Source organism: Ctenopharyngodon idella, chromosome 9 (assembly GCF_019924925.1).
Source record: "Ctenopharyngodon idella isolate HZGC_01 chromosome 9, HZGC01, whole genome shotgun sequence".
In the NCBI taxonomy this organism is placed as follows: domain Eukaryota; kingdom Metazoa; phylum Chordata; class Actinopteri; order Cypriniformes; family Xenocyprididae; genus Ctenopharyngodon; species Ctenopharyngodon idella.
Window position 1 is genome coordinate 19,462,997 of NC_067228.1, and position 27,911 is coordinate 19,490,907.

A 27,911-nucleotide genomic window follows, 5' to 3' on the forward strand; every position below is an offset into this window, starting at 1 on the left:
ATGCCAAAGGCTGCACCTACACTAAAAGGCACCAGATGAGGGGGGACCGACGGCTTTGAACATTTAAAATGATCTGTCCTGTCCTGTTGACTTTGTTCGGAAATGTCACAGTCCTTCCACACACACAAGGAATATTATAACAGGAAACAACAACAACCCTAATTTATCCCTTTCATGCACTGCCAACGCAGTTGATATAAAATTCAAACACGGGACAAAGACGTATATTTGATCCAGTAGTTTAAAATCAAATAATATGAACAATTAACTTGATGGTGATGAGCACAGTGGGATATTTTAGGGTATGGCATTTAGCATTTGAAAAAAAAAGTGAAAATCGTATTATATAAGCAAAAACCCATCAGGATTGGATCCCGAAGAGAAATTCATTAAAATGTTTCCTAAATGAAGGCATCTAGAACGCCACCTTTGATTTATACTAACAAAACCCTCTAAAATCGCTTTCCATTGCTTCCAGGTATCCGAGGGCATTTGCACAGTTGCTCTTAATTGAAAAAGTTATAGTAGCACATTACACTTCATGGTTTTATAACCAGTACTATAAAGCCTTGGCAGGCCTCAAAAGGGGAAGCTGCCCATTAACTTATAGGGTCCAGGCCCGGGAAGTGTAATTGACAAGCTCTAGGCTACTTTCATCACTTGTCGAGTTCATAGCGTCAATCCATGTTTCCTCTGGGATGCTGTTGCATCTTTGACATGAGGGTGTTTGTGACATATCCCAGTCTGCTTCCAAGCCAGTGGCTCTCGGCTCTCCATAAAACACGCACACACACATTCCGCTCACGGCCCTCGGAATTGGGTCCAGCCCGTGCAGTTAGCCATGTGTTCAAATTTCCTTCCAAGCCAACACAGTTTGCTTTGTGGCTTTTGTGGAAGGAGAAAAAAAAACACTAACATCAGCTCACACGGTTATTAAACAAATGGAAAGCTGATGATAATCCAGGTCCTCTATACGTGTGCTCAACAGCAAATGTGTGAGAAATGCATTCCTTTAGAGAAGCTGAACAAATGGATTTGTCTTCAAGGGATACCAAACATGAACTGCTGGTTTAATTAACAGAGTTAAACACATCCTTCTGGATGACCTCGGGCACCGAAACTGTCATTGGACGCACCACATATTCATATACTAACTGCAAATATGACAAACCCTGGTGTGACAGTCACAGTTCACACTGTACATTAGCTGGCCCATCAGTAGAGCGCCTCTGGAAATTCATCTGCTATGAATTACAGCCACCTGGCACCATGTCCTGATGACCAATGCCCAATATGGACAGATTACTGGGACCTTAAAACCATGCCTTCTTTGTAATTGACATTTAAACTGTTTGAAGTCCCTCATTAAAGTCTCTCAAGAGGAATTAGACACAGATGTACCATGTAGAATTACAGTACTAATTTGCTTTAGTGATTTTGACTGGTTGTTTGAAATACCCCTGGAAAATACAAGCTTGTCGTACATTTTTTAATTCTTAAGCATAAAAAATGTAATGTAATTTAATAGTCATTCATTTAATAGTCATTCACACTCTATCAAAATAACATTAAGCAGGTCTTTAGCATGTCATGGACCAAAACACTTTCTTCCCCCTACAGATCTGTCAAAACTGGGATTTTATTCACATGTTGAAAAGTGTCTTACAACAAAATCAATAAATGCATTAATCGATAATAATTAAAAATTGATTTAAAAATACATGCTGCACGCTCTTTAGAATTAACCACAGACAGCACAAATAATTTTGTAAATAGAAAAGATATAAATAAATACAAAAATCATAAATTAATTCAGTATTTTATTAATCCAATATAAAGATATATGTATAGCCTATAAAGAGAGAGCTGTGTAATATTACATATATATCTTTATATAGACTACTGTTCAAAAGTTTGGGATCTGTAAGACTTTTTTAATGTTTATGAAAGAAGTCCCTTATGCTTACCGACACTGCATTTATTTAATCAGTAAAAACAGTGATGAACAGTAATGTTTTATTTTTGTAATTTATTCCTGTAATTTATTATGTAATTTATTCCTGTGATGGAAAAGCTGAATTTTCAGCAGCCATTACTAGTCTTCAGTGTCAAACGATTTCTTCTCACGTAGCTATAAAATAGTTTAAACTCAAAACAATATTTCATTTGCTTTGGATACTATTCGAAACAGGGATGTTTCCGTTCTGCATCTGATTAGGAAATAGGACTTACGTTTGACCAACACTTTTGGACATCAAAATACTGCTTTCATATCATCAACCTATTTACATATCCGCTAAGACATATAAGCAAACGAGACACATGGAGGATTATAAACTTCGACTTTAAGGCTACGTAGGCGTTTTGTGACAGAAACAATTCCTCAGAAAGAAACAGACAAACTGTTGTTCTTGTAAAAGAAATCATTGACATGTACAGTATGTCAATGTCATACTCATAAAATAGGAGTTTTTGTCATGTTCTCCCTCAGTTTTCTTCGCTTGTTTATATGGGACGCCCTTTCATTACTAATGCACTTTAAAAAAACGATCAGTGTTAATAACACATAATGTATAATGTAAAGAGGAGAGAAATCTCAATTAGGTTCAAACTTACAGTACATATTCTCTTCTGTAAACACGTCCTATGCGCAGCGCCATGTCTTCAGCTTCCTCACATGAGGTGTTCCTATTGGCTGCCTGTGTCGCCGTGTGTAAAAGTAATGACTTTTGATTGGCCAGAGAAAAAATAGGTGCCTATGAATAACCGCCCTTTTCTGATTTAAAGTGGCAGACAAATGTGTATATTCTGGACTAGTACATAAAAAAAAAAAATTAAAAAAAAATCCATATTAATATGATTTCTGTCACTATTACTGTCTTTTTCTGTTTCTTAATATATAATTACTCAGCCTTTTATCCTACTTTTTTTTTTCACCTTTTAATGTGATCTATATTATCATGTCTAATCGCCATACATTAATGTTTGGAGACTATGTTCAGAAAATACGGCCATAGGCTACTACTGATTTAATTTCTGCAATATATGGGTCAATGACGGTGACGGGTCATTTTTTTCTCCAAAGGCCTTAATAATAATAAAAAACAAAGATATGCCATCCAAAGTATGTAAGGTAGTACAACTAGATCTCTTTTATTGAATCCAAAAGGTTTTAATTATATTTTGCTATATATAAAGGTATTTTGAAGATTTTGAAGTGTGAAAAGGTAATTCGGTTTAACCGTCCAAAGGCCAATACAGCCATTTCATTTGTGGTTAAAATATCTTAAAATGTCATAAATGTATATATTTTTTATTATAATTTTATAACATTATATATCAGCATAGTGTAAAATGGTATTAAAATTATGTGTAGAAGTCATTGCTATGAGAAAGGAAAAATGAATTTCATTGATGTCATTCAGAGTAACCAATATAAAGGGACCAATTTGGATCAAGTCATGCGGTCAATATCATGTGACAGGATATGACATCATTCAGACACCTGCAAAGGACCACATGGTCGTTAAGCAAACTAACTAACTCTCTCATTTGAAAAATTCATGTTTTCACTTGAACAAACATCAGGTCATTCGGTACAACCGCTATAAAACATGAAAAAATTTGTAATATTTTAAAAGCTTGTACTAAATATAAAATGTTTGATTGTCCTTTTGCTAGCTAGATAGATATCAGCCTGTTAGCATTTGGTAAACCTAAAATTTTGGTTAAACCGAATGACTTTTTGGGTGACAAATTTTGTCCATCTTGTAAAAAATGACAAAAACAGTGTTAATTGATTATAAAAACCACATAATCTCATTGTTAACACTTAATAAAACAAAACAAAAAATTATATCTCTGTTATGTTTTTTTTTTTTTTTTACACTTTTAAAAATCTTATTCGTCAATGACCCATATACTGTGCACATCATGGTAAATAAAATATCTGCATGACTTACTACATATACCAATGATGTGCAGCATTCAACCAGAACACAATTGTGGGATTGTACCACAATGCAATGCACTAAACTGAGCTTCTATTTACAGTGTGGTCCATGAAGTAAAATCAACCTTGAATTTTAACAAAAGTCAAAACTATTTGACTCATTACTTAAACTCACTGAGTTGCATTTTTACCACAGAATTGGATTTAAATGCAAAATTAATTAATAAAAATGTTTATTTCCTTAATGATAATAGAATGTCACTCACTAAATTAAATGCATATCACATGACAACAATTTAGCACTATTGTTGGAACATTTTTTTAGCATAGTAGCTATACTGAGTTAGTAAGCCAGTACTCTGTTCCAAGCATAGCCTCAGTTTGGTGATGATCCTGGTTGTCATGTCTATGCACTGACGTGCACGACACCATGACTGTAGCGCACTCCAGGAACCAGCGCACAGCGGTGGTGAATTACTACTACTACCATCAGCCAGGTCCATGCGTGGCAAACAAATGACACGCAATATTTGCCATGATTAAGTCAGCAGGGGACACTGAGGAAATGTCAGGTTTCGAAAACCCTTTCTCTGACTATATATGCGATGGTTGTGCACAGCATTGCTTGCAGGAGAGGTACTCTGTAAGAGCCAAAAAATACCAAAAGAAAAAAACAACTATGGCACAGTCATTTGCATTAGAATATAAAATGAGTAAGCAAACCATGTCAGACTTCCTACATCATTTTGAACTATTATATTTGGACAATTATTTTTAATGTCATACATGTAGAATCAAGATATATTCTTTATACTTCTCTCACTTATTAGTACATTCAGTGCTAATAGAAGGTATAAAATAAACTGCATATCCAGGACAGAACATTAATGCAATGATCGACCAAAACTAAATAGTCTGCAACAATATCACAACATAACAGGTGTAGAATGGAAACTCATATTCAACATATTGCATATAGTTTGAAATTCCATTCATGTGTTACTTGGAAACTCCCTTTTTCTTGTTCAATGCCTTTCATCAACCTCAATTGTCATCTGTTAATCCAGTTTTGATAGCATTTGGCACACTTTCTTTGGATCACAGCAAGATCCACGACTTCTATTCTGGTCTCCCCTAGGAACCACAGAGCCCCCGAAAGAAGCCAGAGTTCGGTTGTCCCTAAAAGGGGGCCTGTGCCGTCTGATGAAAGTCGCTCAGATATGCACGCGGCAAATCATAATCAGACCATTTTACTTTCTACCAAATCTGATACAGCAGCAGCAGCATTATTTGATGCCACTGTAAATCATGAAAAAAGTGGGTAATGGCTATTGAAAGAAGCTGAATGTTATGATTTGATGTGCTGTAAGAATATATAGAATACATAGAGTAGCTCTTGACCGCCTTTGTTCTCTTTGGTCTGCCCTGGTACAAATGGACAATGAATCAGCAGGGTTTGGTGTCTTGGATGTCTGGTTGATTGAAAATCTTGAAATAGTGCCAACTCTGAAGCTGGATATTAAAGAACAAAACATGGACAAAATGTATGGATGGAAAGTCACATTCTAACTCTGGCATTTCAAGTAAGCAAATGTTTTCTAAATCTGCTTTATATTGTATATACTGTGAATTATGGTAAATCTGTTTTGATTTATTATTATTGTCCCTGCAAATCGGTTTAGTTCATAAAAGTTACTTGCTTATTCACCTTTGATGTTATTAAAGAAACAAGAATAGGTGATATAACAAACATCAAACCCAAAACATAAGAAAAAAAATAATTTAATACATGATAAATATTGTATTTAAGTATATATGTCTTTTGCCTATGTTAACAAATGCAAATCACAAAGCTTCCTTATGAGTGCCATCAATGTTGGCAATGTTCACCCAGGGGTATGTCCCATCACAGAAATGTCACTGGATTTGGTATGAAACCATGACATTTAGATCTAAAATATCCATTGTGATTTCCAGGAAGATTTTTTTTTTTTAATTTTAACTTTCTCAGACACACATGTAAGTTAATGTTAAAATAAAAATAATAATATTTCTGAAATAATACCTGCATGTGGATGTGTGTGTGTGTGTGTGTGTGTGTGTGTGTGTGTGTGTGTGTGTGTGTGTGTGTGTGTGTGTGTGTGTGATATTTCATGATTGATATCAAAACAAAATTCACTAAATGAAAGTGCATTGGTTCAACAAAAAATGATTAAACAAGCTGTCATAAGCACAAAAAAAAGGTATTTGCTTGATATAATTACATCAAAATAAATACTGCCACCTTGTAACTATAAGGTTCAATCTGCATTCTGAGCAGTTTTGATATATTGAGCTTCAAAAAAAGTTTTTGCATATCATTCGACTTTGTAGAGAACCTTATTGTCTTAAGTCCCAAAATGTACACAACTTAAAAATATAATGTAAATAAGTCACAGAATAAGAATATGCGAATAACTTATAATAGAACCTTATAATTACAAGGTGACAATATTTTGGAAGTTTTAAGTTACAGATAAACATAAAATCTAATATTTTTTAAAGAAATATTCAGAAAAATTTAGTGGTTTTCCCCAAATGTTATTTTTAATAATTCTTATTATTTATTTACTTACTGGCAAGCAACTGCCAAAGAGACGTTCAAAGTTATGATTCTGGGGTTTCCCCTTTTTTGTTTTTGAGGGTTTGGGGTTCTGAAACCTGCCAAAACAGTGCTGTGCTATGCTGCGGTGAAGACCTAACTCAAGACAGCAGCAATTTGTGACATTATCACTGTTCATTTATAATGAAGAGCCCAACCCAAATTTAAAGCAGGGCAACATGTCACAAACAACCCATGTCATGGTCACAACACCTACAACCTGTAAAATCACGATGCTGAGACTATTCATTGCCTTCTCGCATTAGCAGCAGTCTCAGTTTGGATGAGGTACAGAGTCCATCCTTACTGAACTGCCTTCTTCCACATTAAGTATTTCAAATGATATCATGGCAATTTGTCACGCTCCTCAGTTCAGTGATGTTTTACCGACTCATTTACTATGATACCTTGTTACGGATCCAGCTGCGAATCAGAGGCTTGTCATGGGGCTTGGGGCAGACCCCCCTCTGCGGCTACCCAATGACCTGGAAGGCAATAGGGGATGCCAGTGCCTAGAGCATGTGCTGCACTGACAGAGCAGCAGGGCTCTGTCAAAAGGCCTCCCATACAAACTTTCCAGATCACTCTGTTTTTAACAGATGAGTAAGCAGCCACGGAGCGAGCCTTCGGATTTGTGAATCACAGGTTTCTTGTTTGGTTCTGGTGGCCCTTTTTGACACACCCTGTATCGCCTGCCTCCGAGGGGGATCGTGCACTGGTGAATCTGGGCAGAGGGTGGGAGATTGCAAGTGGCAGGGTCACTGGTTGGGTTAAGCAACAATTCAGATATGTGCTTTTAACAGACAAATGCCTGTGAAGGTATCTTGCGAGATTTTCTAGCACAAAGATGGCGATATTGATCTGTGCTGGTCTGGAAATACAGATCTCATCTGTTCTTTTAGGGCATTATGGTAGCTTAAAATCAATCGATTCTACATTTTAGGTTTATGCATAATAATAAAAATCAGCTTTTGCACTAAATCTATCCAGGCATACAGTTCGAACTTCAGTGATTTGAGCATAACTGGCAATGTCACAAAACATTAGCCCCTAGAGACCCAAAGTAAATGGAGTACAGCAAAGACTTTGAGCGAGATTGTGGTCGTGACCCAGTAGCTGCTTGCAGTCAGGGATGGTGGACCTGATCTGCACATTAACAAAATCACAGGAAATGCTTTCAAGATCTCCCAACCCCCCATCCACCTCGAAAACAACTTTCTCACCTCATTTAACTAAATTAATGAGCAGGTTCAGGCCCATTTCAAACAGACAGAAAATAAAAGAGCCAGTGAGAAAAATGGCCAGTTCTGCACCTGCCATGTTTGAAGAGAACAAGCATGTGTTGCATTTTAAATGTTCATGCGTTTTATGGCATAATTTATTATTTTGCATATTTTTAGATAGCATTGATTGTTGTGCTATTCTGTTCAGTTCTCATGACCTCCCCTTTATATAAACGCACTTTTCTCATGTGCTGTCTCTCTCTTTTCTGTTCTTTTTTTTCTCCCTCTGGTGACCTTCCACTCTCATCAAACAGACAAGGACAATATGTTTGCTTATGCCATGGTCATGTGATCTATGAATTGATATGAGTTCATCCATTATTCATACTCAGTTTTGCATAAGCATTTCCCTATCATGCCTGTCACTTACATAGTCAACATTATGAAAGCGGCTCGTCACCGACACGGCCTCACAGTGGTCACAACTAGCTAGTTAGTACAGACATGACTTGCACAGGGGACATGCACCAAATGCCACTCCACTGACCCGTGAACTATAAAAACAAGCAAACAGCGACAGCAAGACATGTGGTGGCAGTATCTGATTATTAATATATTATTGGGGCGAGGAAACATGCCCCACTGCCAAGCCATGGGTAAGCATGAATACATTGGCCCTCAAGTACACGCCGGTGATGAGGGGAAAGGTGAAAACAGGTTATATTCCACTTACTGGACACATAAAAGCAGGTCATGTGACAAATTGGGTCTAATTATTGTAGACGCCAGTGAGAGCTTATATGTATTCTTTGAACTGACACAACATCATATCTTCAGCTCAAGAAAGGTGATAATTATTTAGCTGAAACTGTATAAAGTATAAAATTGCATATAGTGTGAAACAGTGGCAGAAAGAAAATGGATATCATAAATATATTTAATGCATATTTGTATTTTTTTATTATTTTATTTTATTTATTATACCTTTTTTCATTATAGATTTTTTTAATAAAGGCAATAAAGATCAAGATATAATAAGGGGAAATGTTTTTCTACACAAAGTAAATACTTATAAAATATTAACACTGTACATCAAAGAAAACATTTAGTTAATACCTCTTTGATGGATACATTTTTAATCAATTTACATAGAGATTAATCATCACAATAAGCTACCTGCGGCTGGAGTACTACCAAAGATGTTCTCATTAAAAAGTGTTCTTTTGCAGTCTACCGTGAGTCTATTCTGTCAATTGGGTGAAAAAATGACCCCCCCTGGCTAGCGACTATTTTAATCCAAAGGTACAGGGGTTGGACAATGAAACTGAAACACTGGCAATATAGTGTTGGAGGTTTCACACTTATACTGTACATGGCCTGGTGGCCAGTCTTCATTGATTTTACATTCTATCAGAGCAGAGTCTGAAGATTGAATTAGCAGAGCAATAACAGCTGTACATAAAATATTACACAATATAATGGTAGACATATCAGAATTCAAAAGAGGACAAATTGTTGGTGCTGGTGTATCTGTGACCAGGACAGCAAGTCTTTGAGACCTATGGTATCAGGGTAATGTCGGCATACCACCACGTAGGACGAACCACATCCAACAGGAGTAAATGTCGATGCAAGAGGAAGGGATGTCCAGGTACTAACTCGGATTGTATCCAAAAAACATAAAGAATCAATATTCATCCGAATGCCAAATGTCGGTTCCAATGGTGCCAACAGTGCAAATCAGCAGTGGACAATGTGTAACATGTATTGTTCTTTGAAGAGTCCACCTTCACTGTCTTTCCCACATCCTTGGGAGTTACGGTGAGGAGAAGCCCCAAAGAGGCTTAACACCCGGACTGTTGCATGCCCAGAGTGAAGCACAGGAGTGGATCAGTGATGGTTTGGGCTGCAATATTATGGCATTCCCGACTTTGCTTGATGGGCAAAGGTGTCACTGCCCAGGACTACTAAACCATTCTGGAGGACCATGTGCACCTAATGGTTAAAACTTGTGTATCAGCATGATAATGCACCAATACACATAGCAAGACTTGTGACAGAATGGTTTGATGAACATGAAAGTGAAGTTGAACATCTCCCATGGCCTGCACAGTCACCAGATCTAAATCCACTTTGGGGTATTTTGAAGGAGCAAGTCAGAAAATGTTTTCCTCCACCAGCATCACATAGTGACCTGGCCACTGTTCTGGAAGTGGAATGGCTCAAAATCTCTCTGGCCACTGTGCAGGACTTGTCATTCCCAAGATGAACTGCTGGTGTATTGGCTGCAAAAGGAGGCCCTACACCATGCCAACAAATTGTTGTGGTCTAAAACCAGGTGTTTCTGTTTCATTCTCCAACCCCTGTAGTGTTATGTAAAACAGGAGAAACAAAACCCCAAATCTGTTGCTTGTTGGCCTGTTAATGTTACATTAGCTTGTTCTATATGAAAGAAAAGATGGAAAGGCCCTGTCAAATTGGTAAAAAAAAAAGCATGAGCATGTATTGCCACATATCAAGGGAAGGTGGATGTACAAGATTTGTATGGTGGTTTTGTCCAGATGTGCAGTTTATTTCATGAAGAAAGGTATTATTGTAGTTGTAAGTGCTTCACAAAAGTAAACATAATTCTACAATAAAATTTAAATAAAAGTAGCGTTAAATAAATGACTGATTTTTTGTTATTGCCCCACCTAGAGGATAAACCACTCTACACAACTGGATTCAGCTGTCCTACATGTTACTGAAGTTTTTCCTTTTCCTCTAGCCAAACAAAGACCAATTCACACTATCCCGAAGTATCTTCATTGTGTCCATCCATCAGCTAATAAAATAACATAATTAACACTTTAAACTGCTTAAGGTACCAAATTTGCTTGAGCCCCTCAATACACCCTTAGCACTGACTAGCCGGTCTATAAAGCACTTTATGTTCGCACCTTTTTTGATATAAATATCCTCCCACCCTGGGCATAGGAAAGCTGTCAGTAGAACATTTGTTTTCCATTTTTCACCACTGAGGGCTGTTCAGGAGGCAGAAGTTTGACAAGGTGTTAAAAATTTACACCAACACTTACTATTTGCCCTTCAGAAAATTTTAGCAGCTTAGCAGATGGGGTTTAATCAGGCACCATTTATTTTCTTCCCATTTTCTCTCATTCCAATCAATGCCACTGAGTGTCCACACATTGCATTAAGATGAGCGCTTGAGTCTACTGACAAAGCGAGGTTCAAAATGGAACAGTAGCGTACTGCTAACTTCACAATATACTTGAACGAATTTAAGAGGCAGAAGTCAAGAAGCAGATTTTGGATTTTATTATACTTAAAGTTAACTTGTCACATTTGGGATACAGCATTTCTGTATACCACGTACGGAGATGCATACATGTGACAGTAAATGCGCAAGACTGTCCCAGGTTGGAAAAATGCCAATGTCTTAAGTGCCCTTAAAGCATACTAAATTTACACTTTACACTGAGTGGTATTTGAGGTTAAGGGTATCCCATCATTCATCATGTTCAGGAACTCATGTACCTCAAAGTCGAGGGAATTCCCAGTGTAAGGTAAACTGATATTACATATAATTTGGTAAATAATATGTAATGTGTTGCACATTTTATTGGTGCAGAGATGAGTATGTGTATTTTGTAAAACATTTATTAGAAACATCAGATACTAAATTGTGTCATCTGTTAAATAGGGTCTATTGAAATGTAAAGTACTGAAATGTGTAAATAAAGCTCTGTAAAAAAACTTTACTTGCATTTTAACAACGCTATTTTGTGTGTCCCGTTAGGTAATCAAAAGTTCTACACACGTGCGGTCTTCACAAATACAGGAAATATACATCATGTAAGAAGACAAGTGGCCAAGTGCAAATACCAGAAGTGTGGGCATTGGGACAGTCCCTATAAAGGTTTGTGGAGGGAATTTTCGACAAATTGAGATTTCAGGATGGGCAGGGCACCTGACGTGACACCTCATAAGAAATGTCCTGCATTTTTAGCAATCAGTCATGGCTGTTTTTTAAGAAAAAAACACAGATTTACATGGAAGAGCATTTTATCACTTGCATTATGGTGTCATGTCCTGTTAGCACACGGTGTAAGACAATAAACTTCATTTAATTAAATTCATAAGGCATTTCCACAACATAAGGTACCAAGTATTTGCATTCTTTTTACGAGCACACATAACTGAAATGCCTTCATTAAAGGTCAAGTGTGTAATATTTAGGAGGATCTATTGACAGAAATGCAATATAATATACATAACTATCTTTTCAGTGGTGTATAAAGACCTTACATAATGAACCGTTATGTTTTTATTACCTTAGAATGAGCTATTTCTATCTACATACACTGTGAGTCCCCTGACATGGAAGTCGCCATTTTGCGTCGCCATGTTTCTACAGTAGCTCTAAAAGGACAAACTGCTCTACAGAGCGCGTTTCGTCACTATGTTGTTCTTCTTCTTCGTTGGTGTTTTTAGAGGCAGCTTGCAACTTTAGAAATGTAGGTGAAAACTGATGTTTGATAGCTTTAGCTACAAGATGGGCATAATCACAGAGAGAAGTAATCCCTTGTCAATGTTGAAAAATATGTAATTGGATTGTAATTTCATGTAACAGGACCGTGTGCCTATCAAGTGACCAATAATGCTTGCTTTCAGAATTTGCATTGTAACTTATTGCTTCTCTACTGTGCACACAAAGGTGTAATTTGGTAATTCACAGGGTAAATACCAATTACAAACATTGCATCATTTTACCACAACCTCAAATGATGGTTATGCTTAATTTATCTTTGTAAAGAAACCTCATTGCTTGACTGGCTACTCTCTGCTGTCTCAGACAATGACATCTTTGTCCTGTTTCGGCCACCGTAGCTTCTCTATGTGCTTCGAAAGGGAAGGGTGAGCACTGGACTGAGCCGTTAAATTTACACACTGAAATTTCAAAAAGTCAACATCAAACAGATATAGAGTACCTCAGGGATGACGTGTTTTTGTAGGCAAAACCCGGAAGCAAGTTAGCATTTTAGGACTTCCGGTTCCATCGCCCCGAAGTCCATGGGTTTTTTGAATGGGTTTTTTTAATCGCCTGAAATAAGGTCTGTGGTTAACAAAGCCTCTAAATATTTTCACGTTTTGATCTATGACATAAAACACACCAGTTATAACCCGCTTGTGACTTTTTAAACCTTTATTGTGTCTTAAAAACGGTGGTTGCTAACAAATTGCTAAAAGGAACTACTTCCTTTGGCGGGGACTTTAGACGTCATCATGACAAACAGGACATTTGGACAGCATTTCTCATGAAAAAGTGGATAAGTATTCATACACAGCGCAGATCATAATCAGCGAGCATGTTTTTAAATAAAGTTGTTTTCTAAATAAAGTTTGAGGAAGCTTGGTAGTGGTGACGTTGATCCGCTACCATGGTGTGCTGTAGTCCGTTTATAGCCTACTGTTAGCTTTTTATATCTGACGACTTTATTTTGGCTTCAAAATGTATAAATGTTGTGTTAACTTGTAAAGATTATCTTGATAGACAAAACGTGTAAGTGTCATAACCCTTTGTTAAACACAGAGCTTATTTTTTGCGATTTTCCAAAAGTCTATGGGAAAAATTCATTGGCTTTTGATCGAGGGAACCAGTGCGCCGCTAACTTCCGGGTTGGCCTACAAAAACACGTCATCCCTGAGGTACTCTATTGTGCTAGTTTTTCTTCCATATTGTGATGTATGTACCAGTGAAAAATATGTTCTCGAACAAGAAAAAATGTAGTACTGAAAATTGGGAATTGAGTGGATCGCTAGCTACTGATCTCATGTGAGTGACATGTTGTCCCGTCCTCGCGCCAGTAAACACGTAATTAGAGAAGAAATGTAGCTAGCTGGTTGCAAGTGAGAGGGGAAGTTATTTTAATTAAAGATTACAAATGAACATGATTTTTTTTAAATGAAGTGAATGGATAAATCATTTAAGGAATAGCGCAATATTACATAAAAAAACAATAGGCCTAATTCACTTCATGGTTACTTTAACTCAAACTGTAAGGACTATGAAGTCTAACAGAGATCACGTTAGTTCCGAGACAGACAAATTTATATAAACCACCCTATGAATAGATCAACACACATCTGTTAGCTACCTCACTGCCTGAACCTCCATAAATGGCTCAAAGCGAGCCCGTCGGAGGCTAAGCGATCTAGACGCGGGAGATGCCGCAACACAAGACCGTGTTGAAAGCGCCCTGGTACACGTGGAATTCCGCATGTCAGGTGGCGAAGCGGACTGAAATAGATATCACCAGCACAGCCCGGAGAGTATAACCCATGCCCGCTGTTGACCTGATACCAGCAAGGAGATCACAAAGAGTGGCCGAGTGACCGGGCAAGGCTCGAGTCGTCCAGTTGTCACCCCCTGATGCTGATGCGGTTTAATGAGCGGCGTGCTGTCACCACACATCTCTCCACTGCGTACGCTTGTACAATCTGGCAGCTGCAGAACCTGCTGGAGTTCGCGGAACTCCTCTCTTCACTATTAAATAACCTCGGAGTATTACGTGCGTTTCACAGAAAATAAACACACAAACAAAACGGGAGAGCATTTGCACGCAAGCTTTAAGAGGTCAGTCACATCTGTACAGTGCCTAATGTTGACCCAACATGCCCTGTGTGATAAAAATGCATATCATGCAACCTATGTTGTCAGCTAGTTGGATGAACAGCCTTAAATGTTGACCAGAAAAAGACATGGATAAGATATGGAAAGATTTGGGAAGTGTTTTCTCCTCCCTCATAAGTTGGTATGCATACATTTTGCTAACCTATATGCACAACTATATGGTTGCATTTTATAATTTGCATTTAACATTGTTGCCTGCAACTGTCAGTATAGACCTAAACCCCATTTTTGGCTCACAGCCCACCAGATGAGAACCACTGAAATAGATAAATCCAGGATTATACAATTTAATACATCTCTTTGCAGGAAAAGAAATCAATAATTGCTGGTGTGATTAAAAAATAGACAGGTCACAGATGAAATACAAATCCACCTTTAGATTAAGTGTTTGTTTTTGTGTGTGTGACCGACCTTTAGGCCAGCGGACAAGTGTGAGCAGAAGAGCACAGAAGAAACCTCTTTCATAGTAGAGGTTCAGGATGAAAAGTGTATTTGTGTGGATTTGAAGACGTCTTTACGGACCAGCCTCCACCCTGCATTCCGCATGGGCATCCTCTTGGAAAATGGCATAAGGTTTACAAAACATCATTGTGGCTGTGGCACCAATTACTGTTAATATATGTCAAATGGCTAAAGCAGAGGCTTAGAAGCAGACTGATCACTCCGATAACGCCAACTGTCACTCCGTTAGCCGCAGAGCAGCCCCACTGGAATAATTAGTCCACTCTCTGTGAATAAAACAATATGAAAACAGCCAAATTGACATCCAAAATATGGGCTTTGCCTCAGATGACCTGAAAACAGGCTATCCCATATAGACTAAGTACAAAGGCAACATCTTCAAACACAGAATTACATCAATACTGATTCCCCATATATTCATTTTATATTCATTTAATGAAAATCAAATTGGATCCTGCTAGTGGGGAAAGCATATCACAGTTCTTTGCTTTTTAACAGGCAAAAGTTTTTGGAATTATAACTTATAAAATGAACATAGATTAGATAACTATACTGACTTAAAAGTGTTTCTTGAACAAATGCAAAGGAAATGAAAAAAAGATCCACTGACATAAAACAGTATAAAAACAATGTAATTTAGCTAAAAGGCTAAGAGAAGTATTTATAACAGTATTGAAGAATTACATGTAAATGCGAATCTTAAATGATTAAATTACTTAAATGAAAGCTCTAGCACCAAATACATACATTACAGCCATTTTTCATCAGTAAATTCTTCCAAACACAAGGCACTTTTTCAAACGAAATCATAGCCCATATATCACAGCAAGTTAAATTAAATTAGATTAAATTAAATGAAGTTTAAATTAAATGAAGGTGACCTCACTGCTAAATTCAACATTAATCAGTTTGCAGTTTGAATATTAGAATGCAGATGATTGAATCTGCAACCTGTTCATATAGTGGCACTTTCCATGAGTATAAAATAGGATGTGCAACTCTTAATTTTTTTTATTTTTGAACATTTCTAACAATGAAAGTTAAATAAACTTAAAAATTAAATAGAAAAAAAAAAAGTATAACATTAAACATAAAAAAAAAAACAATAAAAAAAGGAAAAAAATGCACCTTTTCAGAATGGGTACTAGGGTTTCGTAAAATGGATGTAAATTCAGTGTAAATTAGTTTAGGACCAACTTTTGGGTTACAGTTAATGATAAACTTGGTAGAAAATACATATTTGTTTGAATTTTTTTTTCAACAATAACTTGGATGGCCTGTGACAACCCCCAGCAGATAAATTCCCACATTTACCACACAGGCATATTTCACAAAATATTTTCTGTTGTTTAACAAGTCTATAGTTTGATCTTTGTATTATATTTAATATTTGTATTATATTTTATATTTATATAGCTACATATGCAGAAAAAACATATAGTACTCATAACCCCACATTTTTATTTGTGACTTAGGCTTACATAAAGGTCACTGGACACAAAGTTTAACATATTTGTGGAATGTTCTGTATAATCACCAAAACCATAGCAAAGAGCTTTAGGATCTCTCTCTCAAATTCAAATTCAAATTCAAAATTGCTTTATTGGCATGACTGTAAGTAATACATATTGCCAATGCTTGGAATACATACATACATACATAAAATAATAATAAAAACGTCAAAATAATAGAAGAAAATGTTATAACATAACAAACTTAAATAAACAGTGTAACAAATTAGAACATGCCTGGACATTTGATACCACAGTGTTTTAACACACACACACACATACACACTGAGGGTCTCTCTCTCTCTCTCTCTCAAAAAAAAAAAAAAAAAAAAAAAAATCCACTCTTCATAGATTTGTAGTTCCTACAAAAGATTTAGAAAACTCCTTTATATAAAACACAGTGGAAGAATCAAACACTTTTTCATACAAGTAGGGAAAAGGGAAAATGCTCTCTGTCTCCCTCTCAAGTGTTTCTCTCTCTCTCTCTCTCTCTCTCTCTCACACACACACACACACACACACACTGCAGGGCAGACAGTCGGGGCACGGCTCATCTATGTGAAGCCAGCTGGCTGTGGCGTCCCTGAGAGCCGAGCACTTGTCCCCTGCTGAGTGCAATTGAGAAACGCAGACCTGCCTTTACTCTGCACACAGCCCAGAGCCAGGCCTGACAGACACTGTCAGTCTGAAACACAGCAACGCAGGGCCCGCGGCCTTATCCGCACTCAAACAAGCAAACATACGCAGGGCACTTTTACCTTAGCGTACGTGTTCGCACACTCCGTACACATTTTTTTTCTTTTCCTGAAATGAACCCTGACTGTCGGTTCCCGTAAGAAGGGAGGCAGCTAAACGCGAGTGCTAAATTTGACAAGTGGCTAAAGATACGCAGGGTGTCTTCACACGAGTGTAAATGAGTGACACCACCGGAGATGTGCGTCCGAGAAATCCACGTGTAATTGGTGATGATGGGAATGGACACAAGCCACATGAGACCGCTGACAAAGAACCAGCATCGCCACCAACAAAGGGCTGGCGGGAGAGATGACGGCTCTGAAAGGGGCAGGGCAGCTTCAAAGCCCGCCAGAGTCGTTCTTTTCTTCTTCACACACCAAGAGAGCGTCTAAAAAGTGATATTTCAGCATATCATTATCATTCAGCCTGGATGAATTCACAGTCGAAGATCAAAAGAACAGTTGCATTAGAGAGAGATAAAGATATATCATAATTACACCGGGTGGGCCGAGACTCGAATCTAAATGGGTCACATCAGACTATATGTGTGGACAACATTACGTTAGAAGTTAAGATTAGTTAACTTAAAGCTGAATGATGAAAGTGTTCAATAACAGAGGGTTTACAAAGGTAAAGCGAGTTGTATTCGGCTGGTCATGTGATCTCAACATGTCAGCCCCCATGAGACGACCCGCTCTAAGAAGAATAAAAATGAGCTCATACATTCATCTCATGCAATGTACATGATTTTCAACACATTTTTCAAAAGAACTATTCATTTCTTTGTGTGTAAAATGCTTTTAATGTGCACATTTAACAATTTGGTCTTTCACCAGCTTGTATATGGTGTTAACCAGCAGAATTCTGCTGTAGAATTTTATTGATAATTCATGTTAATTGAATTTGATAATCTCCATTGTTTAAATAATCCAATCAGCTAATTCGTATTCATATCAGTACCAAAATGCTGGGTAAAAGAAATATTTTTATCACAGTTTAGGAAGCTAAAGGTTGCTAAACATCTAGTGACTGAGTGCAGTGAAGAAAGTAAACTGGGTTAGTTTGCTGGATCAATGATAAGGTTAATGTTAGCTTGTAAAAATGTTTAGGTTAAAGTTATGCATATGTTAGGCCCCTACCTGTAAATTTGTATGTGATACATACTATATTTTATCGGTATGCTTTTTGTGCATTTATGAATTTACCAAGCAGGTGCTCCTTCAAGTGGATTTGATAGTACCTGGTTCCCTCTAGTGGTCAGAGAAGGAATTATTAGGTTAAAATGAAAGAACTGATTTATCTTATCAAGTGCATTGTTCAATTTCTGGGTATGGCCTTGTTGGAGCAAGTCAGATTGACCCTAATTAGATTCAATTCAATTAAATAAAAAAAATTCAACCACTATTTTTAAGACTGACCCTCCCCCACGCCTGTGGGACATTTGCAATAACACATATATAACAATGATATTTGAGTCTAAATCTAAAGTAATCTTGACAAACTATATATCATTTGAAAGTTTTTAGACAGTAGTTTTCATATTTGGTGACTGATATTTTTCATATTTTTTTCAAAAGAAATGACAGAGCAATAGATAAATAGTGATAGATTCTCCATTTGTGATATGGTGCCAAACTATAACATAATCTGGTTCTTTACGTATGTTTTTATGTGTTTTAGAGATTGAATTCAAATGAAATATTAAGATTACTGTCCAAACTACTTCTGAATAGGATGTCTACTTCATAAATATTTTGAAAATAATGGAAAGATATGGTTCAGAGATCACTCAAACCATATGGAGTCCTTATATGGTCATTTGATTTTAATTAATCATAACTAACATTTCTTTTTCCTGGCAGTTGAGTATGAGTTTGAAACCTAAATGTTCCAAATCCTTGGGTCAAAGTCAGTGTGTGTCTGAATCATATCTGAATATAACAAAACGGGAAATGAAACTTACACGGCTAGACAACTATCTAAATATAATAACCCCATGACATATTGAGTAATTAATGAACTAATAACCCCATTGGGCAGGTCTGAACAGAAGGGTTTGGACCAATCATTTTGTAGAATACTTTGCCATGCTCCTATCCTATAAACTGTTGTATTATTTTTGCTGGTGGGATTCTCTGTGATTGACATGAGGTCCTCCGGCCGTGATTAAAGCATGTTCCATGGCATTATCTGGAGTCTGTCTGGGTTTTTGCTGCGCAGCAATTTAGAGAACACTAAAGACCTTATTCCCAAGTGATAGTGTTCAAACAGGTCGGGACGACGACTGACTCAAAGCCAGTTGTCGACTGTAGACACAGTGCTAAAGTATAAATATTATTAAGTGTTGAATGCATGCTTGGGTTTCGACTGGAGATGCCTCAAGTAAACTTAAGTCAGGTGCATATAGGGTAAAATCTCCCACAGTCACCAATGGAGTCTGGATGTCATGGAAAAGTTTGGTATGCACCCAAAAAAATCTGTCTTAAAAGTTCATTTTTTGAGAAATCAAAAAATATAATATAAAATATATATAATCTGTGATGTTTCACCTTTAAAAAGAAACCAAATTTAAGTCTGTGTGAAATATTCAAGATTTATAACAATTTAGGTTGGAAAAGTCATTTTCATGCCTGTGCTCAAAAAGTGGGACTGACTGTTGACATGTTAAACAGTTTTTTTTTTTTTTTTTCACAAACTTTGAAAATAAAAAGTTGTTAAACTCAGCAAGACACTGGCACTTCAGGAGTTGAAGAGCTCTGACATACACCAAAGAAATGTTGTTATTTAGTGTCTGTACAGTTTTGAATAGCTGCCTATATGGGTCAAATTGACCCACGAACATCAACATCGTATAAAAATTTCTGTGTGTACATTTCACTACATATTGACATGTTTAAACTTTGCATGCTTTTCCATGACCCTAAATGGGAAAAAGTCACAAAATTTCAAGAAAAACAACACATAGTTAAACAGTATTTCAGAGAGCTTGAAAAAAGAAATGATAGCTCATTTTTACCATCTGTGGCTGAAATTTTTTTTTTTCTTTCCGTATTAAAATAAGTGGGGAAAAGCTCCTTTTTAGTTTCACAGGGTAGTAAAAAAAAAAAAAAATGTTATTATTTGGGTCTGTACAGTTGCCTTAAATCATTAAAATATGTGAACATCACAAACGTAATATAAATTATGTGTGTTTATGCAAAACACATCAGCGTGTTGAAACCTTGCATGCATGCGCAACACCCTGAATGAGAAAAAGTCACAAAATGTCAAGAAAAAAAAAAAAAAACCATATGTTAACCGGTATTTCAAAATGTGTCAAATTGGTCAACATAACACGAGGGTTAAGCAATATGACAATTTTTGTCTTAATCTTCAATTTTCCATGTCTTGTATGCAGTTTATTAAACTGGCTAAACAAACTGCTGTTAATAACATGCACAAAGGCTGCACCTGGTAGTCATGGCATTTGGAATGGCATTTTCACATCCATTAATAATTACTGTCATCTGTGTCTTAGGTGCTGGGCCCCTGTGTAGATGATCGAGACCATTCCACTGATAACTGCATAGAATGTGAAAAGTATACCCAAATACAAATGTGGAAGATTACAGGTCATATTTTATACAGTATTTTACAAGCAAAGTCCAGTGTTGTTTTGAATGATTAATGAAATAATTACCTTTCTTAATTGCTTACAGCATTTTTCTGTACAATTGCATTTAAAAAATCCTGTTTAAGTGAAAAGAAAATCAGTATATCAAAGCCTTTTAAAGACAAAATCAATTCCAAACTCAAATTGATTTGAAATTTGGAGCAAAAACAGTGACTGTCTTTATTCAGTTTTACTTTGTTTTTCTGTAGCTGATGTTGTACTTAAAATGAACGATTCCCTCCAAATCAGTTTCATTTCCCTCCCCTTCTTATCCAAACAGAAAAAGGTCACACTACTAAGAACTGACTTTCATGAGTGTCTCACGCTATGTATTCAAAAACACTTTCTGTCAAATGCCAATGCCATCTATCTATCTATCTGCTTGCAGGCTTAAAGGGATAGTTCGCCCAAAAATGAATATCTGTCATCATTTACTCACCCTCAAGTTGTTCCAAAACAGCTTTTTTCCTTTGTATTTTTTTTGCATACTATGGAAGTCAATGGGGCCCATCAACTGTTTTGTTACCCATATTCTTCAAAATATCTTCTGTTCAGCAGAAAAAAGAAATTCATACAGGTTTGGAAAAACTTGAGGATGAGTAAATGACAGAATTTTCATTTTTGGGTGAAGTATCTTTTTAATCAGATATTTCGAGTGTACCTAACTCTGGTCCAGCATACATGTAATCGGACCATTGTCCTTGCCGTTGTGTGCATGCTCAAAAAGGCAGAGGTGAAATGAGACGTGATATTCAAATATTTGATTACTCATTGAGACAAGTATACACTTGACAAAATCATGCAACATGGAGTAGCTAGAGGAGACAGGAAAAGCTCTTTAACTTTGTGTCTGATTGTACTTAAGCATGAAATCTAGTGTTGACCTACACTATATTATCTCAGACACTGTCAGCACGAGGCACTGGTCTTGTGACCTGTGTGAACTGTATCATAATGGTAAGCGACTGGTGATGATTAGTGACTGGTCTCAAACCATTAACTTCAATTACAGTGTAAAAAAAACAGCTGGTTTTCATGTCTGTAAGTTTTCTCACTGTCACGTTTCCTGGTTGTCATGTGATTCCTCTGCACATCATGTGATCATGTCATGTGCTTCTTTTACTCGATGTGTCTGTCTCTCATTGGTTCATTGTGTTGATTAGCTTCAGGTGTGTCTTTGGCTGTGTCCAAAATCGCCCCCTATACCCTCATTCACTATTCCCTACATTAGCCCACTAATATAGTTCACTTGAAAACGAGTGAGCGAATTCAGACACTGAGTGTGCCAGAAGAGCTGCCGCTTTTGCATAGTTTGTAATTGCTGTTTAATAATTATTTGAAACTTAACAAACTGGCAGCTTTAGCTTCATTCGGCGTTCAACTTTCACAGTGGATTATTTGTATTCACTTGCCGTTGAGCATATTGGTTTGTACACTTGTTATTGCGGTGCACTGTGGGATTGAATGAGTCCACTCGATAAATTCAACTATGGTTTCGGACACCACTACAAATGGCTGTTCCTTCAAATAGTGCCCTATTTAAGGGTATGGGGGGGGGGGTGTTACGATAACAAATTAGGAAAATATTTTTTTACAGTGTAGCTTTGTGTCGATGTAACCCGCTGTTTGTCAAGTCATGTTTTAAGTTAAGTTTTCTATGTCTACATTTTGTATTTTGTTATCACGCCAATAAAATGATCCTGGGTTCTCTCTTTCAACTTACCTCCATGGACATATGTTACAGCTTTCCTGTTTTAAAATTATTTGCATAATGAAGCCCTTTGTAGGTGGAGTTTCTCCAAAAAGTGTGAACACTGTGGCTTAATGCTTCACAATTCAGTTTTCAGTTTTCAGTTTTGAGCTGTACAAGTTGTCTCTGCATTCTGAAGCCATTTGTAGGTGGATTTCCTCCAAAAAGTGTGAACACTGAGGTTTTGTGGCACATTGTTTGTGTTAGTGGCCTGACGTCTTTTTGATGAACCAGTGGTATGAATCTGGGTTAAGCCTACCTATTTATTAGAAAAATTAGTGATCTGAGAAACATATTTAGAAACAATCATTATTTTTGCGATACCATTTGGTGCCTCTATAGGGCCACGGAAATAACTTAACAGCTTTAATACCAGCTCTAACCTGGGGGTAGACAATGGTGGTTATGCGCAACAAACTTCCGTATTCTGAAGTTTAACACCTTAAACAGGTGGCCTCGCTTCCAGTTTAGTTCTTTTGTATGCGCTTTGTTAAATATAGAGCCATATTATTTAAGATAACTTTAAAGGAGCTAGCAAACAAAGATGAGCATAACTGATGTTCATTGTATGTGCAGATTGATATCTAAAAGTTTTTATTTTTTTTCTTACTAACATTTAATTATTGAATAAAATGGCAACAAATCTAGGTTAGCTGATTACCTTAAAGTCCATAGATTTTGCTGTTGGTTCGTACTGCCATTAACACTTTTTCGACCTGTTTTCCTCTTTGTTCATATGACGTTTGGTATAAAGCCTATTAATCATGTCTATGAATAACCAATATTATAAATTCTTTAAAATAATTGGTCATTATAGGTTCATGGTACCGAATGAATTAACTAATTTTAACACTCTGCTGCACACTTTGATGGCACATGGAAAAAAAAAAAAAAAAAATTCACATAATTTTTTGGTTCATTTGGGAACATTTTATTGATAAAAAATTTTTTTTGACAGCTTTACAGCTGCACGTTCGTTCCTCCCTAAACCCAAACTTAACGTCAGAACCAGCACAATCGGTGATTATTGTAAAATGCAGTCTTTACTGTTGCTAAATTGCGGTAAATGTTTGATAACTATTATCAACGTTTTGAAACGTTGAAAGCACAATAATCCGCGCAAGAGACGCTGTTCCCCGGGCTGAATTCTGTGTGCGCGCTCCAAAACGGATCGCAAATAGACAAACAAATTACACTTTAGACTTCGGGTGCACGTCCAAACGATCAAATACACACAAAAATGTGTTAGAATGACCGGCTTGGAGAGTGTTTAGTTACTTAAATGCAATTTATATCGTAAGTGTACATGAACAGCTGGGAAAAAATCCGATGTGTGTTAATATCTATTGTCTTAAAGTGACAGCAGTCACCTTCTGACGATTGTGCCATCAATGTTAATCAAACAACAAAATGCAAAGAGAAAATCACTCGCTGCTCTTCATCGGAATATAGTTAGCTTTAATAAGCATTAATCTATTAATGTAGACTGTGAAAGCCATGCAGTTTTATTTTACATTTAGTTACTTAGATTTCTTTTATAGGCTAGGCATATATTAGGCCTACATGAACACATGAAAAAATGAAAGCATTTTATTTCATTTGTATCTTTGTTTTATTGTATTTGTCAGTTTGTTTTACTTTGTTTCTTTGTTCATGTTCTTTGTTCTTGTATCTTATATAAAACACCAAAAATGCCTGCAAACTCAGAGTTTAAAAAAAAAACTTCATAAAACTTGACAAAAGTCTTCTCTACACCTTCATACACACACACACACATATTTTTTATGTACAGTTCATGTCATTTTAAATAATATTACTAAAGCAAATAATCTTGCCTTCTTCTCACACCATGTGCTCCTGTGACCATGTGTCAGATCAGGACGTCCCACCTTTAAATGGTGCTTGATAGTGACTCCCACACCTTACTGGACTGTTCTTTGGTACTTTCTCGACCTTTCTAATGGGTTGTAATCATTTAAAGAAAAATTGACTAATCATAGGGCTTAAGAAAACTTTCCATTGCCTGAGGACAACGCTGTGCTAGAGGGTTAACAAACCTTATTTGTAAATTATTAACGAAACTACAGTCTAATGAATTAGGCCTAATTATAATGATGATGCAAATGAGTTTATAATTTATAGTGTATTCCACAACAGTTGCTGTTCTGTTCATTATGTAAAAGCATGTATGGAGCCATGCAGCCTCTATGCAAGATCAAGACGACAGGGATATCTTAAAGCAAAATCTCTTGCACAGTTTTTCACACGTGTAAGTATTGTGAAATGAATGCCATTTTTTGTTGTTTTTTTACTACTTTCATCAACAGACACCCATGTGATTAGGAAACTGCTGCCATATATCGAACATGAGGATGAGGTATGGTGCGGTCATAAACCACAGATGTAATCAGCAGCTTGACTTGCTCGCTGGGTACTGCAGACTACCTGTGTTTTCGAACTAAATCAAAGTTGCACAACCATGCATAATTTGTTTCCGTGAATAAAGTTACTTCTGTTGGTTCTTCTAAAGCAGTAGCCAGTGTGTGTGCACCCTGTGCATGTAGTGTGTTACATTTATCCTCCTATTTTTGAAAAGGGATGTTGTGAGACCCTGCAAAAGTACCTCAACATTCTTGTTGGCATGTTAACTGGGTCAGAGCTGCAGAAACAGGAGTTTGTGGTTGTACCTGAACTTTAATAAGTAGAAAAAGATGTATTATTGCTGGGGCTGTAGCATGTTTCTTTGACTGTTAATACTGAAAAAATGAGTAAAGACATTGACATTTAAGACTACAGCGAACATGACCACTGGAACATTTTAGTTGGAATTTCTCTGAACATGTGATAATGGCAAACAATATTTAAATGATATTGTTTTAATAAAAATATATAACTGAAAAAAAAAAAAATGTAAAAATGAAAAACAAAAGAGATAAAAATGTTTTTTTTTCATTACTATTCACTCCAAGAGTCACACATACCTTACCTAATCCCAACTGAGCTTAACCAATCAGGTTAAAGGGGGGCGGGTTTCTATTGAAGTAATTCAGCAAAAACACTTACTAACTTAGTCACATCACTATCCAATTCAAAGAGAGACAGACAATCAAACTTGCTGTGAGTATCAGACATTTAATGTGACTTTTTTATGTGTAATCTTTTGGATCACTATATATATATATATATATATAATAGAGCAAGAATATGAATATTTAATTTTATTGAACATTTTTAAACCAAATTTCTATTTCCCCAAACAATCTCAGGAACATGACAGATCAAAGTCGACTGGAATTTCAGGCGATGCCAATGAATGACAGCTATACAAACCAGACTTGCGATGTTTTCATCTACAAGGAGTCTGCTAGGATCCTCTTCCCCATTTTCTACTGCCTGGTTTTTTTCATCAGCGTGGCAGGTAACAGCCTGGTCCTCTGGATCACCTGTCAGAAAAAGCAGAAGATGAACTCCACCACGATATATCTGATCAACCTGGCCATCTCCGACACCCTCTTCACCTTGGCTCTTCCAGGCAGGATCGCATACTACATCCGAGGCTTCGACTGGCCATTTGGAGATTTCTTGTGCCGGCTGACTGCCATGATCTTCTACAGCAATACCTATGCTAGCATCGCCTTCATGACCTGCATCAGTGTGGATCGCTACTTGGCCATGCTGCACCGTCAGCGGTGTCAAAGACTGAGGAAAACCAAGGTCGTGCGAGGTATCTGTGCTCTGGTATGGGTGGTGGTTCTCCTTGAGACATCCCCACTGCTCTTCAAAAGCACCATGGAAGCCAGACCCGGTCATCGAACGTGCATGGAGTTCTCCAATTTTGATGGCCACAAGATGGCATACGGTCTTCTGTTTGCCTGTGTCATTGGGTTTTGCATGCCACTGGGACTCATCCTGTGCTGTTACAGCCGGGTCAATTGCAAGCTCTACAAGACGGCCAAGGAAAACCCGGTGACCAACAAGTCTGGAAGCAACAGCAGGGCCAAAAATATGATTCTGCTCATTCTGCTGAGCTTCGTGGTGTGTTTCAGCCCTTACCACATCAACATCATGCAGTTTGCAGCGAGAAGGCTGTACCATGAGCCCTCCTGTGAGGAGTTAAAGACTTTAAAAATGTCCCTGCAGGTAACCGTTGCCATGATGAACTTTAACAGCTGCCTCGACCCTCTTATTTACTTTTTTGCCATCAAAACATACAAGCAGAGAGTGATGAGTCTTTTTAAGAGCTACATTTCCATTTCGGCATCTTCCAAGAGCATGCAGGAGAACAGCAGCAGTAACACATGAGGACAAATATTATACAAAGTAAAATCAGATGGTGGAAACTGCAGAGGAAATGCCTGCACACGTGTGAAAATGTGGTTGGATTGATTTAGACGGCAGAGACATAGTTACCTTTTATTTTTAAGCAAATTTCTTACCATTTAATGGGCTTTGAATCCATGATATTTGATTTGTTTTGGGATTTTTGACCACATTTGTTGTGTGAATTTATTAAGATCACTGACATACTCTTGTCATTTAGCACATTTTTTGTGAGGTCAGTGTGAATTTGCAGATTAATTTTTTTGTGTATATATTTTTTTTGTGAATGATTAATGTGCTGTTGGATTCTCTCTTTTTTTACTCGGTCATGTAGGCCGGTCATTGACATCAAATGAAATTCAGAGACTAAAAATAATGGTTAATTATTAGGCATTTATTAATCTTAGTCAATGTTAATTTCAACATTTACTAATAGGCTACATTATTAAAATCAAAAGTAATGCACTGTGAACTAACACGAACAAACAATGAACGATTGTATTTTTATCAACTAACATTAATAAAGATTAATAAATACTGTAAAAAAAAAAAAAAAAAATGTATTGCTCGTTGTTAGTTCATGTTAGTTAATGCATTAACTAATGTTAACAAATGAGACCTTACTGAAAATTGTTACCAGAGTAATTAATTAAGTGGAAAAATCCCACATAAATGTCAAAGAGGCTAGAAACTAATAGACATTTCTGAGTAAGAGTGATGTAGGTGTATTTTAATACCTATTGACATTTCTGTAAGCTGCTGTGTGAATACTGTGTTTTGCTTTAAAGATGCTCAAAATGTGTGTGTAACATTTTGAGCAACCTCTATAATGACATTTTCCATTTGGGAATTAAATGCTTATGTAGCTGCCAATTGCCCTAAACAACTTGCTTTAAACCTGTTTTTGAATACAAAATAAAAATTAAAAAAAAAATCATTATCAAGTTGTTGCATTTTGAATCACTTATCAT

At 36.7% G+C, this 27,911-nt stretch overlaps 2 protein-coding genes and 1 long non-coding RNA gene across 5 annotated transcripts in view; 2 read left to right on the forward strand and 1 right to left on the reverse strand.

Annotated features, from left to right (window-relative positions):
- Window positions 1-2,751, reverse strand: part of clybl (citrate lyase beta like) — a 62,048-nt gene extending 59,297 nt beyond the window's left edge. For both annotated transcript variants that reach the window (XM_051904724.1, XM_051904726.1), the window contains exon 1: window positions 2,617-2,751. In XM_051904724.1, coding sequence (XP_051760684.1) covers window positions 2,617-2,660 — 44 coding nt within the window. In that variant the 5' untranslated portion in view covers window positions 2,661-2,751. The remainder of the gene's footprint in view (window positions 1-2,616) is intronic.
- A 2,386-nt stretch (window positions 2,752-5,137) lies between these two features.
- LOC127518289 (uncharacterized) lies at window positions 5,138-22,298 on the forward strand. Of its 2 annotated transcripts, XR_007931521.1 has the most exons (4): window positions 5,138-5,269; window positions 5,406-5,535; window positions 11,616-11,735; window positions 14,928-22,298. It is a non-coding gene; the product is annotated as an uncharacterized LOC127518289 (long non-coding RNA). The 2 variants fall into 2 exon arrangements; XR_007931520.1 differs by having other exon boundaries at window positions 5,141-5,535.
- Window positions 22,299-24,269: 1,971 nt separating this feature from the next.
- si:ch211-184m13.4 (uncharacterized protein LOC798560 homolog) lies at window positions 24,270-27,880 on the forward strand. Its single transcript, XM_051904722.1, has 2 exons — window positions 24,270-25,737; window positions 25,887-27,880. The coding sequence occupies exon 2, from the start codon at window positions 25,891-25,893 to the stop codon at window positions 26,920-26,922; it is 1,032 nt and encodes a 343-aa protein (XP_051760682.1). The 5' UTR covers window positions 24,270-25,737; window positions 25,887-25,890; the 3' UTR covers window positions 26,923-27,880.
- Window positions 27,881-27,911: the final 31 nt, after the last annotated feature.